This window comes from Balaenoptera ricei, chromosome 20 (assembly GCF_028023285.1).
Source record: "Balaenoptera ricei isolate mBalRic1 chromosome 20, mBalRic1.hap2, whole genome shotgun sequence".
Lineage (NCBI taxonomy): Eukaryota > Metazoa > Chordata > Mammalia > Artiodactyla > Balaenopteridae > Balaenoptera > Balaenoptera ricei.
In genome coordinates this window covers 12,083,098-12,101,328 of record NC_082658.1, presented here as the reverse complement: position 1 = coordinate 12,101,328, position 18,231 = coordinate 12,083,098, and the positions used below count along the sequence as shown (strand labels likewise).

General features: G+C 64.3%; 1 protein-coding gene across 3 annotated transcripts in view; it reads right to left on the bottom strand.

Annotated features, from left to right (window-relative positions):
* The window catches only part of BAHCC1 (BAH domain and coiled-coil containing 1), a 56,693-nt gene that overhangs the window by 18,296 nt on the left and 20,166 nt on the right, over positions 1-18,231 (bottom strand). For 2 of the 3 annotated variants that reach the window (XM_059909003.1, XM_059909004.1), the window contains exons 3-9: positions 7,902-8,024; positions 2,880-4,625; positions 2,498-2,606; positions 1,956-2,164; positions 1,645-1,803; positions 1,198-1,400; positions 689-1,019 (exon numbers count right to left, since the gene is read on the bottom strand). In XM_059909003.1, the coding sequence (XP_059764986.1) occupies positions 689-1,019; positions 1,198-1,400; positions 1,645-1,803; positions 1,956-2,164; positions 2,498-2,606; positions 2,880-4,625; positions 7,902-8,024 (2,880 nt within the window). The remainder of the gene's footprint in view (positions 1-688; positions 1,020-1,197; positions 1,401-1,644; positions 1,804-1,955; positions 2,165-2,497; positions 2,607-2,879; positions 4,626-7,901; positions 8,025-18,231) is intronic. The other variant, XM_059909005.1, reaches the window with a different exon arrangement.

Sequence of the window (18,231 nt, the reverse complement as noted above, 5' to 3'; positions counted from 1 at the left end):
CATTATGCCCCATTAACTACAATAAAAGAAAAAAAAAAGGAAAAAAACTCTAAAAAAAAAACCCAACAACCTCGGATGGCTTCAGCCTCCTTCTTGTGGAACTGGGACAAATTTTATGTTCGCCACACGGGCTTCCAGTGTACACTCTCAGCCTAATTCAGAGAGAATCAAATAGCTGTGGAGGAGCTGGGGGGCGGAGGGTGGGAGGGCGGCTGCAGAGGCCGAGGCCGGGCCTGGACCCTCCACCACAGGCTGCCTCTCCTTGCCTTGGGCCCAAGTGGTGGCATTTCGGGTCCTGACAGTGAGACGAGCTCCCTTGCCCAGATTCGTGGCTGCTGCCCTGTGGTCCTGCCACCGTCCCCGGCAGGCCAGGCGCTTCCTTATCCACAAGGCTCCAGTACCAGCCGGCTGGGCCTGACCTTCATCCTGCCCCATCTGCCAGGGGCGGGGTCCCTGAGTGCCTCCCCTATGGGTCCCCCAGAAGGACTGTGGAGAAGAAGGAAGAGAAAGAGCAGGGGGACAGGCGACCTTGCCCCAGGCGCTATCGGGGGGACTGGGTCGGTGAGGGCATCCCTGAAGGTGCCAAGCCAGGCAGCCCTGCCCCCCATTCAGCTCTGCCCACCAGACAGGTGACAGGCCTGAGTGGAGGGGGGCAGGCCAAGGCCAGCCCAGTGCCGCCCGATCTCACCTGGTTCCAACGTGTTGAGGTCGGCTCCGGGCCGCTGGCCCTCCCCACTCTTCTCCTCGGCGCTGGGCAGCTTGGAGCCTGGCCCGGGGCTGCCGGTGGGGCAGACGGATAAAGTGCACGGGGCGCCGGGATGCGGCGGTGGTGTAGGGCAGCTGGCGGGGGGCTTCGGGGCGGGAGAGTGGCAGCAGGGTGACAGCTTGGCAGGGCCTGTGGTGGTGGGTGAGGGGGTGCCCTTGGCCGTGGGGGTTAAGGCAACTGGCTTGTGGGTGGACTTCAAGGCCTTCTCCTGGGCGGGCTCCTCTAGCTCCAGGTGGTGGTCCTCAGGCTTCTGCTGTTGGGTTGGGGCAGAGGCTCAGCCCGGCTGGGCCCCCTGCTCAGGGCATCACATCAGTGTGGGGCAGGGGTGGGGGGAGTGTGCAGTGGGAACTCCTGGGCCAGGCCAGGTGGCAGCAGAGAGGCAGCCAGCAGTGCCCTGGGTCCCAGCTGGGCGTGGCCGAGGGGGCAGGTACCTGGAATTGGGTGGCCCGCTGCAGCTCCAGAGCCTGAGTGGCCCGCTGCTGCTGCTGCTGCTGCTGCAGGGCGTAGAGCTCCTGCTGCCGTAGGAACTGGGACCGCGAGTAGACGGGGAGCTGGCCTGGGTGCTGCATGTGGGAGGCAGGGCCCCGGCCCCCGTACATGGGGGGCCACAGTGAAGCCTGGTCCATGACATCAGCTGTGGGCCGGGCCAAAGGGGTCGTCAGCCCCGGCGGGGACAGGGCGCTGGGCTGCATCCCAGCCACCGAGCTGGCCTCTGCCAGCCCTCACCTCCCGCTCGACCGCCTCGCACCTGCCTCCCGGGCTCTGGCCGGGTGCCTGCCTCCCTGTCCCTTCCCCAACCCCCATGGGGGGCTGCTCCCTTCCTCAGACCCACTTCTGACACCCGCACATGCAAACAGCCTGGCCCGGGAGGCCCTTACCAAGCGCATGGGGGGCGGCGTGGGGCGTGGGCTCAGAAGGCAGGATGACGAGCTGTGTGGGGGCGTCCTGGGAGAGGGGGAAGACGGGGGGCATGGAGCCGGGCACGGACGCAGGGAAGCCGGGGGGCAGGTTCTGGTGCAGGGCAGGGTGCCCGAGGCCTGGGGAGACAGGGCACTGAGGTCAGGCAGTGCGGGGCAGGAAGCAGGGCTCCAGGCTGAGGGCTGTCAGCCCCAGGCCAGCAATGACCACCACGCCCGGCCAGGACTCTTGTCCTGCCCCATGCACCCCTACCTGCCCTCAGAGCACTGACCGTAGGAATGTCCCCCCATCCACAGGGAGGGGCTGCGGGTGCGGGGCAGCCAGGGGGGGTGGGCAGGGTGGGGATGGGGGGCCGGGTCCCCGCCCAGCTGGCTGCTCTGCAGGGAGGAGCCCCCGGCGATCATGAGATGGGGGGCCAGGTCTCCAGGGCAGCCGCTTGACGGGTGGATCCGGGCGAACTCCACGAGGTCCTTGCTGTCCCTGTACGTCACGGGGGATGGGTGGGGGCTCAGCACAGCTGCCACCCCTGGCCCAGCTCCTCCACCTCACCCCTCGGGGTCACGCTCAGCGCCAGTATCTGTCCCAGCAGCGGTCCCCCAGCACAGGGGGAGTTAGCAGAGGAGGGAGGGGGAGTTAGCAGAACTCCCTCCAACAGGGACAGAAACCCCAGCAAAGCCTGGGGTGGGTGCACAGCTGTGCCCGAGACAGGCCACAAAACCTGACACAGCGGCCACTTAATCCCACACGGCACTATCGGGGGAGCCCAGAGGTGCGGCCTGGACCCCACCCCGAAGGCTGCAGCCCGGTTCTTACTGCAGCAGCAGCTCACGGCCGGCGAGCCCCAGGCGGTCCTCACACAGGCGCACCCTTTCCTCCTCGGCCTCCAGGTCCAGAGCGTGGGTGGAGCGGGGCCCACTGCCAGCTGCACAGGTTAGAGATGGTAGAAAGGGGTGAGGGTTGGGGCGGCCGGGAGGCAGCAGCTAAAGCAAGCAGGAACCCTACTTCGAGCCGGGGGGCTGACGAACTAAGAGAGGGTCTCCTGCCCCATGGGCCTCACAGGGGAGGGGCAGGGCAGGGCAGCCCTGGGAGGGCCTGGAGACATGGGGAGGTGATGGGCACAAAGGCCCAGGGCTGCGTGGATGAGGGCAGGTCAGCAACACGGCCCCACGCCTCCCTCTCTGTGGAGGGGCCATACCTTTGAAGGCGGGGGCTGCCCGGCCCTGCCGCCCTGTGTTGGCACTGTAGGCTGACTCCGCCCGGCTCACCGTGTCCTTCTGCCGGGCCAAGGCCACCGCAATGCCCACAGGCGGCTGCCGCACCTCCCCATCGCCATGCGGAGCGTCGTGCTCTCGGCTTCGGGCACAGTCGGGCCTTTCCACGTCGCCGGGGGCCTGGCCCGTGCCCTTGGAGGCTGGGAACTTCCCGTCCTGCTGGGCACAGCTGGCCTTCAGGCCCCCCAGGCCCACAAAGGGCACCTTCTGGCCAACGACCAGTGCTTGGTTGCTGTACTTGAGCAGGTTCTTCATGGCCGAGACCTCGTCAGGCGGGGCAGGCAGGTCCTGAGGCAGGAGGGCGGCCTGCTGCAGGGTGCCGCCAAAGGGATCCAGGTAGGCGCCAGCCTTGCACTCCTCGCTAATGGCCACGGCGGCCCCCTGGCCCGACTGGACACTCCACGGGGGCGGGGGTGGCCCGCCGTAGCCCAGAGACGCCAGCTCCAGAGACTTGCGCTTGGCCTCGGCCCCGCTGCTCCCCGGCTCTACCTCGGGGCCCACCGAGTGCTGCTGATGCCGGATGCGAGCCACCTTCTGGGCCCCGGGGGCACCCACAGGGGTCTCCTTGCTGGCAGTCTTGTCTAAAGTGCAGCAGGCCTGGGTGACTTTCCCGCCCAACGGGTCCTGGTGACTTGGCCGGGCACAGTCCTGTGAGGGGGCGGGTAACTCAAAGTAGCCGCTTTTGTCCAGACCTGCTTTGGGGAGCCCCGGGAAGGGGGCCTCAGGGCCTGCGCTGTCCAGGTACTCCAGGCCCTTCAGCCGGGGGTTGAGGGCCGCCTCGAAGCTCCCGGGCCGCCGCTCGCCCTTGCCCTCGGCCTTCAGGTGGGCATAGGAGACCCCATAAAGCGCAGCATGGTCAGGCGCTGCAGCCCCATCCAGGTGCCGGTCCTTGCCCTCACCCGCCACGGCACAGGCCTCAGCCACCTGGAAGGGGCGGCTCTTGTCGGCCAGGTGTCCCACGGAAGGCACGAAGGTGGGCCCGCTGGCCTTCGGGTCCCGGGGGACTTTGTCCTGCAGGGGGCAGAGCCCGTCCGGGCCCCCATGCAGCTGTAGGCAGGGGAAGGAGCCGGTGGCCGTGCTGAGGGGTGGGGGCGGCCCGGCGGGCAGGCCAGACGGCACCGTGTAGGGCACGGCGTGGTGCAGCATCTGCCTCCGCTCCAGGCACTCGCCGAAGGCTGGCCCAGGCTCCACGGGGCCGGCTGCCTCTTTGGTGCAGCGTCCAGAGGCCGGCACGCCCACACCCGGCCGCCCCAGCATGCCCCCCGCGCAGCTGGCCAGCGCAGACCTGCCCAGCTCACCGTCGAGCACCTTGGTGTTGAGAAGGCAGGAGGCCAGGTGTTTGGGGCGCCCCTCGCAGGCACCCCGGGCCACGCCACCCTCCTTGCAGTGCGAGTCCCCCGGTACGGGCAGCACCAGCTTGTGCCGCCCCCTGACGACGTCCTCCTCCACCGCCAGCCGCTCCTTGCCCTCGGCCGCCTTGCCGGCTTTCTCTTTGCCCATGAGGAAGCGGTCGAACTCCTTGGCGCCCTTCTGCAGGTGGCCGGCCTCGCCCCGGTCGCGGCTGCAGGAGCCGATGGGGTGGCCGGGGGCGGCCCGGGCCACGCTGGGGAAGTTGTGGTTGGCGGGCAGGAGCGTGGGCTGGGGCGGCAGGTTGCGCAGGTAGAAGTTATCTGTGTGCCGAGAGAGCTGAGGTCACCGGGAAGCCTGGGGCAGGGGCTGGAGGGCTCAGTGCCCCCAAGACACTGTGCCAAGTGCCTCCCCACTGCCAGCTGACACTGACCCACTGGTACTTTCTGAGGAAGGTTTATAATTGTAAAATACACGTGAGGTAAACATCACCACTTTAACCATTTTTAAGTGTGCCGTTCAGTGGTAATTAGTACACTTGTGTGATGCAGCCTTCACCACTGTCCATCTCCAGAATACTTCATCGTCCCAATCTGAAGCTCTGTCCCCATTAAACACTGACTTCCCATGCCCCAGAGATTTTGACTTATGTTCAGCCCCTAGGAGATGGGAGCTGCAAAGAGCCCAGCCCCTGTGCCCAGCTGTACCCGTGGAGATTAGTGAAGGGAAGGCAGGAGCGGGCGGCAGTGTGCCCTGACCAGAGCCAGGGGGTGAGGTCTGGGGCCACGGGCATCTCCCCTAACCCCACATGATGCTGGGGGAGTGTAAACTGGTTGAGTCTTTACAAACAGCCGTCAGAACCTTAAAAGCTACGGAGGCTGTGGGCTCATAGTTGGGGAATGGCTAAGTGGACAGCATGTGGTGTGATGTGGTCACTAGACAGCTCAGGATGCCCAGCCACGTGGAGACTTGCCTGAGAGACGCCCCTGCAAGCAAGACCGTGCACTGTGGACAGCAAAGTGGACAGCATTTAGTAGCCCCCTGTAAGTGCTAAGACCCCCAGGAGGAAGTGAGGCCCAGGGCAGATATGTGTCTGAGAATGGGCCGGGTGTGAAGGACCTGGCCCACCTACCTCCTGAATACCCTGGGAGGCCCCCAGCCAGGCTGGGGGACTAGGATGATCATTTAAAGAAAGGAAAATGGTCCCAGATGGCCGTCCCCACCTAGTCCACTATGGGCTCTCAATGCCTCTGCAGCTCTGGGCCCATCCAGCTTGGGTGGGTGGTAGGTGTATCCCCAGCTCCCTGCGCTGGGCCATGGCTTGCTGTCCAGACTGGGCCCTCAACCTGGGGTGCCTTGCTCTCTACCTGGGTCCCCAGCCAGCCCTGGGGACACCCACAGCTCCCTAAGCCTGTCTCTGGGGACCCTGGGGGGCCAACCCCGTCTACACCCAGCTGGTGTGGGGCAGGGCAGCCACCCTGGATGGTGTGGAGCAGAGAGGGAACAAAAGAAACATTTGGAACTTGTAAAACTGTCCTGAGTCATGTAAATTACTTGTCAATTTCCTGCTAATTAAAGCAAGGGGGAAGAGTGTAGCTAAACCTAATTAGCTCAATTTCCAAAACCAAAGTGTTCTTGGGTGGGGCTCCACCACAACACTGTGAAAGCCGGAGGCCACCAGCCAGTGCTCCTGGAAGCCAGTGGCCCACACCCTGGAGGGGGTCCCAAGCTCTGGGTCGGATTTCTGGGGCTGGGACCACCTGCCTGCTCCTGACAAGCACTGTCAAAATAGCACACAGTTGAGGCTGATGTGGGAGTTTGAGGTACTCAGCCAGAGGCCTGCGGGGGGCTGTCCTCTGGGCAGTAGTGCACCTGGCCTCCAACCCCGAGGAGACTTGGTTCCCTGGGAGTGTCCAGCGTCTGTCCATACCCTTGATGGGGCTGGGAAGCTCTCCTGGCCCTGTCTGCAGGCAGGGTCTTACTTGCACCAATCAAAGCTGGCCAGCCCTGGGCTGGGCCAAGGCCTTCCATAGCTTCCACTGCCCTGCCTGGACAAAGATGCAAGATGGGCTCCAGGACACAGACAAGCTGAGGTCACAGAGTGGGAGGCTGTGAGGAGAAGGGGCTGGGGACAGTGGTGGAAGGGCAGGAGGGCTGGCCACAGGCCTGCCCCCAACCTGCCTCGCAGGGTCACCTCTCTGGGGTCCCCTCCCTTCCGTGAGACCCTTCAGGACTCTCTCCTGCTTAGCTGCTGCCACCTGAAGCCTACCCCCACTCAGAGCCCTGATCTTGGGGCTCCTTGGGCTCCCCGGAGCTGCTTCTGTCCTTATCCACCCTCCTTACTCGGGTGGTCCCTCTCCTTGGGCTGGGTCAACCTCTTAACCCTCCCCTCTGGCACTGACCCCCCACCATGAATGTCCAGCCACCTCCTGGGAAGGCAGGTCCCCCAGTTCCTCTGCATGGAAGCTGAACTCACCCCTCCCCTCTGAACTGCTCCTCTGCAGGTGCGCCACCCTCCTACAGCCTGGGCCATAAATGGGGGGTTATCTGGGACCTCCCTGACCCTCATGCCCATTCCAGGTCTCCCATGAGATCCCATGTCCCCATTCAAGTCCATTATTTGTCATCTAAACACAGTAACTAACCCAAAAGTCTCTCTGCCCCAGCTTCTTGGGCACCACCCCCGGAAGATCTTTATAAAATGCAAACGAGACGTCACCCCACCAAGAAAAATCCTGGAGACAGGGCACCAAGGCCTCAGGCCACTCCCCACACCTGTCTCATCTCCAGGTGGCTACATCTCCCACAGGCTCCTTGAGGCTGGGCCTTTGCACGCAGATGTGTGAGTGTGTGTGTGTGCATGGCGTGAGCATGCCCTCCTGACGGAATGCCCCCCCCCATGGCTCCACCAACTCCGCCTTCTCATCAGCAAAGCCTCAACCTCAGCATCCCCTCTCCAGAGACACCTCCTGCCAACAGGGTAGAAGACGTTCCTCTGTCTGCTGGGGGCACACTATGGGCCCCTTTCCCTGCTGCTGCCCCCAACCCCCCGCCACCCCTCCCCTGCCCTGTCTTGACCTCAGGCCCTGGTGTGTGGTGGGGCCTGGGCCTCATGTTGCCTAGCTCGGTGAGGCAGGAAGTACAGGTTTCTGGGGGCCTTCCCTACCCCCCCCCCCCGATGTCCCTGGAACGCCTGAGCTGCTGGGGCGGGGCGGGGGGTGCTACAGCGCAAGGCCAGGTGCTGAGGGACGTGGGTGCCACCCCTCAGGGCCACGGTTGTTTGCGATGCTTCCATCTGAGCCATGAGAGCTCAGGGAGCATGGCTCTGTTTTTAGCGAGCTCGCCTGACCCCGGCATGTAACCTGCTGCTGGGCTGTGGTCCTGGGCCCCGCAGTTCAGTCTCCAGGGGCCTGAGAAGCAGGCCCACCCTCCTCCAGCCCCTATCCCTGCCGTGGCCTGAGACCTGGAGGTGAGGGTTCACCCAGGCTGGCCACCTTTACCTGGCACCCCAGAAGCCCCCAGCTCTGCCCTCCACCCCTCCAGGATGACCTGTGCCCCAGGCCCCACGCGATCCCTCACGGCCCCACGCCGGCACTTGCCTTTTTGGGTTCCATAGAAACGATGTTGCCCATAGAGAACACTGCTGTTTCCATGGTGATCCAAGTGGCTCATGGGTAGGAAGGTGGATGCCAGACTCCCTGAAAATCTGGGGTACCCTGGAGCTAGAGAAGCAAGGAGACAGCTGTAGAGGCACCTCCAGGCCCCAGGCTCACACCCGCCTTGACCCCAGGGAGGTGAGAAGCTGGCGGGTGGCCCGGGAGCGACGCCCTGTGGAGCCCGGTGCGCGCAGCCCGCCGGTGGGAAATCAACCCATCAATACATCATATTAACTCTGACTCGACTAATACCATCCCTCCGGTGTGGCACAAATTGAATTGCTGATGGGCTGGGGAGAGAGTGGAGGATGGAGGAGGGAGCCTTTGATTTCTCACCCAGCAGCACTTAGCAGTGCGGGAGCTTTGAGGCAGGGCAACAAAAGGGGCTCTGGAGAGCGTCTTGGGAGGAGGGAGACACGGTGGTCACATGCAGTGGACAGAGGCCCTTGCAGCCCTGGCTGAGCTTCTGGCCAGGAGGGGCAGGGCTGGACACCACCTGGGCCTGCACCATCCATAGCCGCCAGGTGAGCAAGCAGCTCTGGGGTCAGTGACCCACACCCTGGGGCTGACTTAGTTGGGTGTGACAGGCTTCTGCCTTGCTGGAGGCCGCAGGTATGGGGCTCTCCAGCAGCCGAGCCTCCTCTGTGCTCTGAGATCTGCACAAGGAGCTGGTCTCCAGCCGTGGCAGCATCGCCCCCAGGAGAGTTCCCTGCATTGGTCCCCAGCCTGAGACCCTCCCTGGAGCTTCCCAGTCACGTCAAGCAGGCCCCTCTCTGTCCCTCTGAGGGGCCTGGACTGTCCTCCTGGCCTGGCCCTGCCCAGCACAGGAACACCAGCCACACCCTGGACCTCGCTCTGGCCACCTGGGACACACACCCTGCCCCCCAGAAGGGATGAAGACAGACAGAAGTAACACTTGGCCGGGGAGGCCCATCCAGGCACTGGCATCCTGGCCAGGCACATCCAGGGGAGGTGTGTCTGCTGGATGCCCAGGGCTACCAGCCACTTGCAATGTGGCTCCTCACAGCTGGTCCTTCCCCACCAGGCCCAGCAGTGAGGGGGCGGGGGTGGGCGGAGGGCCTGCAGCTGGCATGGCTGAGTCGGTTGGGCTGGGGTGGGCAGGACGCTGTCTTACTCCAAAACTCATGCTTTGAGCTAATGTTCTGAACATTTTTCCCATGGAAAATGAGTCCCAGAAGAGTCTGTCTTGGGGACCCCATGATTGTCCCAAGAGTGACCGGCTGCTGGGAGCGGCTTCCCACCTGACTTCTGGGGCTCCTGGGCTTTGACGAGGGAGTAGGAATCACCGGGTCTCCCCAGGGAGCAGTGGCCTCAGGGACAGGGAGAGGGAGGGGCTGGAGCAGGGCCCTGAGGCAGCAGTCCCCGCGGGGAAGGCACGGGTCGCAGGGTAAGCGTTTGAACAAGGTCATAACTGTGCCTTGAAACAAGGGAGCTGCGAGCCCCATGCCTGGGGAGCAGGGGTGCCAGCACCCCACTTGGTGCGTCGTGATGAAGTTACGGACGAGCCTGAGTCAGGGGGCTCCGTGTGATCCTGCTCATTAGCTGTTTGCCAAACTCCTCTTAGGACAGAAACCCTTTGCTGTTTCAGTGGAACTCCTTGTGGCAACTCGTGGCCGCACGCTCTGCTCCACTCCACAGAATACACGAGACAAACACCTTTCCAGAAGGGGAGGCTCAGAGCCATAGGACAGACCTCCAGGCCCCTAGGCCCCCAGAGGCCCGGAGGCTGGCCTGCCATGTTGCTGCAGCTGTTGAGATGGAGAGTGAAGGCCGGCTCTGTCTCAGCACTGGGGGCATCTGTGGGGGCATGGGGGGCAGCCCTGGAGCTCACCGTGAGTATGGGGGTGCCCAGGAGGCCCCTTGGCAGGTCTGAGGCTGAGGGGGAGCTATGCCAGCGTGGGTGGGGCTGTGGAACCCAGCTCAGAGGTAGGGATGGCCGAGGAGCCGCAGGAGTACCACTCAGAATGGGAAATGGGCAGGCATCAAACAGGGACAGTCTGGGATGCCCCAGGATCAAGGCCCCCAGTCCAAATGGCGCACCCCGCACCCTGATCCTGGCAGCCCCCTCAGCAGTAGCCCCTGTTCATCCCTAATGACGCAGCGTCATGTTCTCTGGCCCAGGGGGTCTGAGGTCAAGCTGTGGAACACTAACCCCAAGAGGTGCTCCACGCAGAACACGGCCCATGCCAGCCCCATTCGGAGGCTCTCCACCAGCATGCACGTTGTGAAAGCTCTGAGAAGTCCCAAGACGTCTCCCCACTGGGGGCTCACATCCAGGCCCATCTGAGGACTCAGGGAAGGTGCCCTCCGCCCCCCAGGCCTGTTCCCCTGCAGCCCCCTCCTGCGAGGGCACGGCTGAGTTCGGAGAGCCTGGCCAACTGGCCTGGTTTGTGTGCAGAGACACATCTGGAGCAGATGTTCCCTAGATTAAACGCAGCTCCTGGAAGACTTGACAAAAGCCGAGAGCCGGACGGGGGTGGGGGCGGGCCGGGGCAGGGGGGCAGAGGCCTGTGTGTGTAGTATGGGGAGTGGTTAAACCACCACAGCTGTCCCCCTTTAATTGGCTGCTGTTAAATGTTTTACGGGGCCTCGTTTTGGTAAACAGAAGTCTGTAAATTCCTCCTTCCCAGACGCCGTTTCCCAGGCACAGACCCCCGTGACCCCTCGGGAGGTCTGGGCCTCCCGCCCACCCGCCCTCCGGGGAGCAGGCATTCAGCTGGCCAAGTGGTGGGCTCCTTCCTGCCGCACCCTTTGGGGGCAGTGGGAGGGCGATGGCCATGCACGTCCTTCCACTTCTGACCCTGAGATGGTGGCCAGGGATGAGGGGACAGAAATCTACCAGGGGCCCTTCCCCCATCTCCAGCCTGCCTGAAGCCCCACCCTCTGGGACCCCAGAAGGGGAATTAAGGTTCAGGGAGGAAGGAGGGAGCAGCTGGGGGAGACGGAAGAAGAAGCAGAGGGGGCATGGGCCAGGGCTGAGTGGGGCGGCCGGGGCGAGTGTGAGGAAAGAGGCCCGGACGGGTGGGTATCTGGGGTGGGGGGCAGAGAGGGAGGAAGGGGAGAAGTCCTTCCAGCCCAGCCACAGAAAGGACCCTTTCTTTTCCCAACAAGACTGTACTCTCTGAACTGAAGAAGAAAATAAAAAATGATTTCCATGAATCAGAGCAGCTGTTCTGAAACAAGAAGCCAGAAGCCAGAAGCCAGCGCCGCTGCGTCCAGCCTGGGAGATGCCTGGTTCTCGAAGGGACTTCGGCAGAGGAGAATGTGGTGGTAGTGCGGGGCTCTGGAGAGGGCTCAGGGAGCAGGGGATGGGTGTCAGAGTTCCTCTACCCAGCACTCTTTCAGGGGTGGTGTGGTCCAGAACCCCCTCATTCCTAGGCCCTCACACCCCCTGAGGTTGGGCTACTGTGATCACCCCAACTGACACGCGAGCCCACGCTGTATCCCTGGGCCCCGCTGCCCTCGGAGCCCTGGAGGCCCCTGGTGAGCTGTGGGGAGAGGCCCTGGGCCTCAGGGGACACCTCACTGAGGATGCCCCCCATCCTGGCCCCACGCTCTGAGTCGCCAGGAGACAACCCAATCCTGTGACACAAGTGGCAACGGAGGACAAAAGGTTGACGCCATCAGCACCTAATGAGGTGCAATGAAGTAGAAGCAGTCTTGAACTGGGCAGGGGCAGCACAGACCAGGTCCTTGGGCTGCTGGGACACCCCGGCACCCCGCCCACAGCATCCCTCGGGGCCTTTGCTGGCCACATCCGGGAAGGTCAGGGGTGTTGGTGGGAAGTGTGCTAAGTGGGCAGGAGGAGAGGGGTCAGCGGGCAGCCTGCCCCTGGTGGGGGCTGCCCAGAGGACAGGGTCTGAAGGACAGAGGGGTGAGAAGGAGGGTGGGGACGCTTTACAGGGGAAATAGGTGAGGGGGGCCGTGGGGGGGGTGGGGCTCCTCTTATCCCCCCCCAGAGAAGGGGTGGGTGCCTGGGAGGACCCAAGGCCCACTGCAAGCCTCTCAGATGGAGAGGAAGGAAGGGCAGCCTCGGCATCCCCACATCTGCCCTCCTCTTCTGGTGGGGTCAGTCCCCACCCCACCTGCACAGCACCTCACCTCTCCTGGGTTTTGCTGTAGAACTTTCCCAGCAGCCCAAGGTGCCCCCGAGACCCCACCTGCCCCAGGCCAGGCCCAGAACCTCCTCTTCTTACCAAGGCTGGGGAGGTGGCAACACTTCCCCAAGGCCCTTGCAGGGTCCACCCTCCCGGGGGAAGTTGCTGCTCTTGCATCCCTCAGAAGGCTATGGTGGGAGTGCTCCTGGCCAAGTCCTGGGGGAGGGGTGCATGGCCAGCCAACAGAGGACCAGAATCCCCTGGGGGGGGGGTGTCAGGGGACCTCCCACCACAGGGTCCCTCGAGACCCCCACCCCCAGGCCCATAGAGCTCAGTGCAGACACTGCAGGCTTAGCAAACTCTTCCAGGTGTCTGACGCACAGGGCTCTAATCACCCCCATGCTACCAGGGTCCTGCCCCAGCTCCCTGCTAGCTGTCCACACACCCACGAGGGCAAGGCCTTCTGCAACGGACACCCCCTGCCCCCCATGCCACCTTGACAAAGGTATTGCCACCTCCCTGGAGGCTCAAGTTGCTAGAAAGTTCTCCCCACCACTGAGCCCTGAGTTAAGGCCAGGGGCTGCCAGAAAGGTTCTGGCATCAGGTCCCAAGGGCAGCTGCCCGCAACATGACTGGCTGAGCCCCCAACCCCTGGGGTCAGGAACCATCCTTTTACATAGCCAGCCATACTGGGCAGGCTCTGGGAAACCCGGATCGGACCATCTCAACTACCCATCTCCTCTGGGTCAGGGCCACCCTCCAGGGCTCAGCAGAGGCGAAAGCCTCTCTGGATAGAGCACCACCAGACCACGCCATCCCCCCACCCGTGTCCTGCCAGCCCTGACAGATCCCATCCTTTCTCTACCCACAGCAATCCCCACAGACACCTAGGCAAACCACTCTTGCTCCTGGGGCCCTGCACACTCCTGTCATTTTGAATTCTGCCACACGTGCCAGGCTAGGGGCCCCGACCCAATGCCCAACACTAACTGGGTGCTGGCTCTCTCCCATGTGACACCCCTTTCACTCAGGGTGCCAATGGGTTTCGACTGTGGTGCGAAAGACTACTAAACGATAGTGACCACCCAGAATGCTGGATTAAGAAGGATTCTGAGGCTGCATCCACATGCAGTTTAGAAAGTGCTACGATTGACTAATAATGTGTGCCCTGGGTACAGGAGGGGCATTGGCAGCAAGCTGGGAGGATGCTTGCCACCACCCCTGCTCTAGTATCTGAAGTGGGTAACCTTGCAACAGCCCCCTCCCCATGTCCTCCCTGTTCCTTGCCAAACACTCCAGCTTCTGTCCATAAGCCCCCTCAGGCTCACACTCAGTGGTCAGAACCCGTGGGTGTCCAGGCTGTGCATCAAAGTGCAGCTCCCGGGATCAACCACCCTGGGCTTTCCTGGGAGGAGCCTAGTGAGACCCCTTCTGGGGCTGAAGGTGGCTTTGGAAGCTGGGCCCCTCAGGGAGTGGCCAGGCCTCAGCCTCTCGCAGCTGGGGGCTGGGGTGGGGGCCTGAGGGTGGCACAGGATGATTCCTGTTCCACTCCATCCCATCAGAGTTGGCCCACCATGCACACACACTGACCCTCAGTCACCCCAGGTTTGGGCCTGGCAGCCTCGGTCTGTTCCCAGGCCGGGAGGAGTGGCTCAGAGCCGGGGGAAGGTGCCAGGCTGCCGCGGGCACCTCTGGAACAAAAGCAGCGGGCAGCTAGCCCAGGAGCCAGGTGGTTGTGGACAGTCCTGGGCTCCTGGCACGTGCTGCGCAGGGAGAAGCTGGGCTCAGGCCGCACAGAGCAGAGATGCAGGGCTCGGCAGCGGCCCCTGCGAGGGAGCAGGGCCTGCGGGCTGGGGAGGGCTGGGGCCCAGGGCTCACTGCAGGACTAAAGCTGGAGAAGATAACAGACTCTCAGAGCTTGGGGCTGGGAACAAGCTGGCATGACCCCCCCAAACCCTCACAAACACCCCACTCAGCAGCTCTGACTGCCAGGGAGCTCAGCTAGAGGGAACCCTTACGCCGCCCCTCCCCAGACCTCCTGCCCCTGGCTCCGCACCCTGCCTTCTTGCGCACTCCAAGCCCCGCCTCCCCCCCACCACCACGGGGTGTCTAAGACACGGGGCTTGGGGCCACAGGAACAATGCAAGCCAGCCCCACACCCAGATGTGACACCAGGCCTCTCCCCAGCCCTGTTAGACCCAGGGCTGCCCACACACACCCCTGCTGCAAATGTCAGCCCAGGAAGGCACCAAGGCCCCCGGCCCAGCAGTGGACAGTTGCTACAGGGGACCTGCAAGGACAGAGGGGTCACTGGAGGCTGGGACCCTGATGAGGAGGCGGGCTGAGGCATGGCCAAGTGAGGGGCCAAGGTCACAGGGAGGGGGCAGGGAGGGCTGGCCCGAGAAGGCTCTGGAGGGGATCAGAGGTCCAGACGGGACAGGCCTCCTTCTGGCTAAGATGAAGCTGGCGGGAGAGGGCCTGTCTGGCAGGGCAGCCCTGATCCCCACATCTGGATCTGGGGAGCTTGGGCCCTTCCCCCATGCTGTCCCAAGATCTCAGAGGAGCCGGCTGCTCCCACTGACCCAGCTCCTCGCCTCCAGCATGGGCAGGGACAGGTGGGCAGAGTGAGGGGTGCCGCTTAGACGTGGGGGCATCTTCACTGGGCTGGTGGGAGTGATCGTCAGTGGTCCTGTGGGGGCAGATTCAGAGGCCATTTTGGCCACCAAGAAAACTGAGGCCAGGAGAAGGGGTTGGAGCTGCCAGGGTCTGGGGGAAAAGGACCAGGTCCAGGGCAGGGACCTGCCTCAGAGAAGGGCTGGTGGCGGGCTCCTCTAGATGGTGTCACCACACACAGGTGGTGACACTGGCTGGGACCTTTGTCCCTCACACAGACATGCTCCCAGAAGCCCTGGTGAGCCCTGAAGCCTCAGAGGGGACAGAGGGGGACAGAAGGACAGCTGACAGGGCTCAGGGAAGCTGGGGGGCCGGGAACAGCAGGGAGTGCCCAGTGGCTCTTTGGTGCAGCCCCTGCCCCCACTGGAGGTCAGCCCGGCCTTGGATGGAGAAGTGGCTGCCGGGGCGGGTGCGGCTCTGACAAATAGGCCAGCCAGGCTAACGGCCAGCGCTGGCACATGTGCCTGCGGCCTCTCGAGGCTCCCCCTCCAGGTGGCACAAGAGACCATGAGTAGCCCAGGCTGTGGGAGCACAGCAGCTCCGGCCCCCATCCCTCCCCAGCTGAACCCCCAGGAACAGAATCCCCTTTCATGGCCCTGTGGGTGGTCCCACCAGGCCGCCGGGGGTGGGGTAGGGAGGGAGGAGGCCAGGCTTGCTGACAATAGGACCAGCTGTGCTGCACCCCACCCCCGCTAGGACCCACCCAGGGCAGGCTGGCTGGACACTAGTTCACCCCTGCCTTGGGCCAGTTCCGCCGCCCACCCCTACCCTAGGCCCCAGAAGGGAAAGTCTAGTCTCTGGCAGGACCCCTCACTTGGGTGAACCGGGGGGCCAGGAGGCCCAAGGGCTGGACAGACAAGCTCTGCCCCAGGCCAGATGTTCTGAGGCGGCTCCTCCAGCTCCGGGGTGCTTCTCCTGCACCCCAGCTGCTCCACCAGGGAAGCAGGAAGCTCTGGCCCCTGCTCTGGCAGTTGTCCCCCAGATGGTGGGTTGGGTCCACCCACGGAGAGCTGGGGGGCCCTGCCTGGAGTGGAAAGGCGCCTGGGCCCATCCCCCCTCCTGGCCCCCACTGACATCCCCCCAGCCCATCCTGGCCTCCTTGCCCTTAAGCTAAGAACCCCTTCAAGGGCCTAGCCCTGACCCGCCCCAGACTGGGGAGGGGGCGGCAAGCGGGCTTTGCCAGGCACCTGTCTTCCCACCCATCCTGGGGGTGGTGAAGGGATGAGGGTGAGGTCAGACCTCTGAGCAGCCCGCCCAGGCAGCCCACCGTGCCTGCCGGCCCCCACTCTCCAGCCATGTCGCGTGCCCCCCGCCCACCTCTCCCCCCTTTCCCCTGAACACACACGGCAGAGAAACAGGCCCCGGCACGCAGGGAGCCAGCTGGCACCCAGTCAAACTAGCAGCCAGGCAAGCTGCCAGGGCAGCCAGCCAGCAAGCGCTGCCACTCGCCCCAGCCCCGCCTGCCCGCCCGCCGGCCTTTACGCTGCGAGCTCACAGCGAGGCAGCCACACCACGTGGCCTGTCGGAGCGAGGCTGCAGAGGGCGGAGGGCAGGGGAACCCCGTAGGAAGGGGATCCCAGGCGGGGCAGCCTAACCGGAGGCAGAGAAGGGGAGACAGTGAGGGGGAGACCGAGGCACAGGCCTGGGAGGTGGTGTGGTCCCCAGGACAGATGCACTAGCTACCTCAGGTGGGACCCGGCAGGCTGGGGTGCTCTCCCCCGGGGCTGCTGCTCTCCCACACTCATCTTTAGCCCTGGATGGGCCCTGCTCCCCACCCACCCTGTGTTCCAGAGCCTGTGTTGAGGTGGGAGGCTCGGAGGCCCCATCTGCTTCCCCTTGTCCTGCATCCACCAGTGTTTGCCCACTGAGCCCAGCGCCCCACACGCGTGCCCTCCCCCGTGAGACCGTGGGCACGTCCAGCCTGAGGAGGCCCCGGGGCTGTTTCAGGGCTGCTCAGGCTGCCCTCGCCTCGAAGCAGCTGCCTCCCCAACGTGCAGGATGGGTAGGGTGGGTAGGGGGTCAGCACAGCCAGGGTGCTACCCCCACGCTGGTCCCACCCCACTGGGTGGTGACAACTGTCACTGCCAGGTGGCTCTGAGGCTGTGGCTGCGGGCGGCGGGGTGCCCCACAAGCAGCTCCGCCAAGGCAGCCGTTGGCCGGGGGAAGTGAGTGTCTGGAGGCCGTTGAGGGCGCTATCTGCAGGCTGCCTCCCACCCGCCTCTCCCCAGCAGCCCCCAGAGGGGCAAGACAGGGGCACCTTCTCCCCGGGCCCCAGGGCAGGTGGCATTGCCCACAAACTGCCCTCCTTGCCGGCAAGGTCCCCAAGGGTGGGCCGGAGTGGCGGGGGATATATGCCTCCTGACGCAGAGCTCTGCCATCCCGACCCTGACCAGGGGCCACCGCTGCAGCCAGCCTGGCTGTGCCCACACACCTGTGGCTGGGCCGGGGCAGGGCAGCGGCCGTTAGTTCGGTTGAGGTGGTTCCACATGGCTGCTGTGGGCATCCCCTGCCCTCGCCACAGCATTTGGCCCTCTCCACCCTCCCACAGACGTCCTGGGGGCCAGATGCTCCCACCAGGGCCAGGAGTTTGCCCGGCAGCCACAGAAGGCGGAAGGGCTGGAAGGAGCAGGGGAGCGAGGGGTGCCACGAGCTTGTGGGGTCCACCCATGGCCGGCCCAGGAAGCCCCGAACCAGGGCCTGGCACTGTTGCACCAGGTCTCCCCCGGGGAGGCTGCTAAGAGGCAGGGGTGGGAAGCAGGCAGCAGAGGTGTCTGGGCCAGGGAGCCTGCTCTGCCCACCTGGGTCCTCAGGGCCAGCCCGGCCTCCCCTCCACCGGGGAGGAGAACTGCTCCTTATCGCCTGCCCAACATGTGCGCTCCACACGGCGCTTAAAGCCCAGATTATTTTAACAACTGTCCCTCACTCGTCACCTGTCCTGTTTGGAAAACAGCCCCTTTCTTGTTGCACAAAGAGAAGTTTCTCTCGCTCTCCAGCAGCACTGGGCGCTAATCTCCCCGCCTGGAACGCGGGCGGCAGCGGGCGCGGTGTGTGGGTCCACGTGCTCTGCAAACACAACGCCCGCTGCTCAGCAGTCATTGAGTTACGGCGGTGCCGGTGCCAGGAGCGGAGAGCCCTCTGTGCCCGCTGCCAACTGCAATTACCTCTCCGTGTGCCAGCCGCTGTCGGGTTTAACCCTTCCCACGCTGTGGTGGCCGAGCCAATACCAGCAACCTCGGGCGGGGGACACTGGGGCCCAGGGCCTCTGCCCGCGTCACAGTGCCCAGGGGCTGAGCAGACAGTGGGGAGCTGGGCGGTGGGGAGCTCTGTCCCTCCCTGGGAAAGCCAAGGGGAGCCCCAATGTCCTAGAAGGGTCTGCAGGGGCCCTTCTGCCAGCTACGAGGCCTGAGACACGTATGAGGCACCTACTGTGTGTACGAGGCTGCAACTGAGGGGGAGGAAGGGGCCGGGAAGGGCTCTGTTCT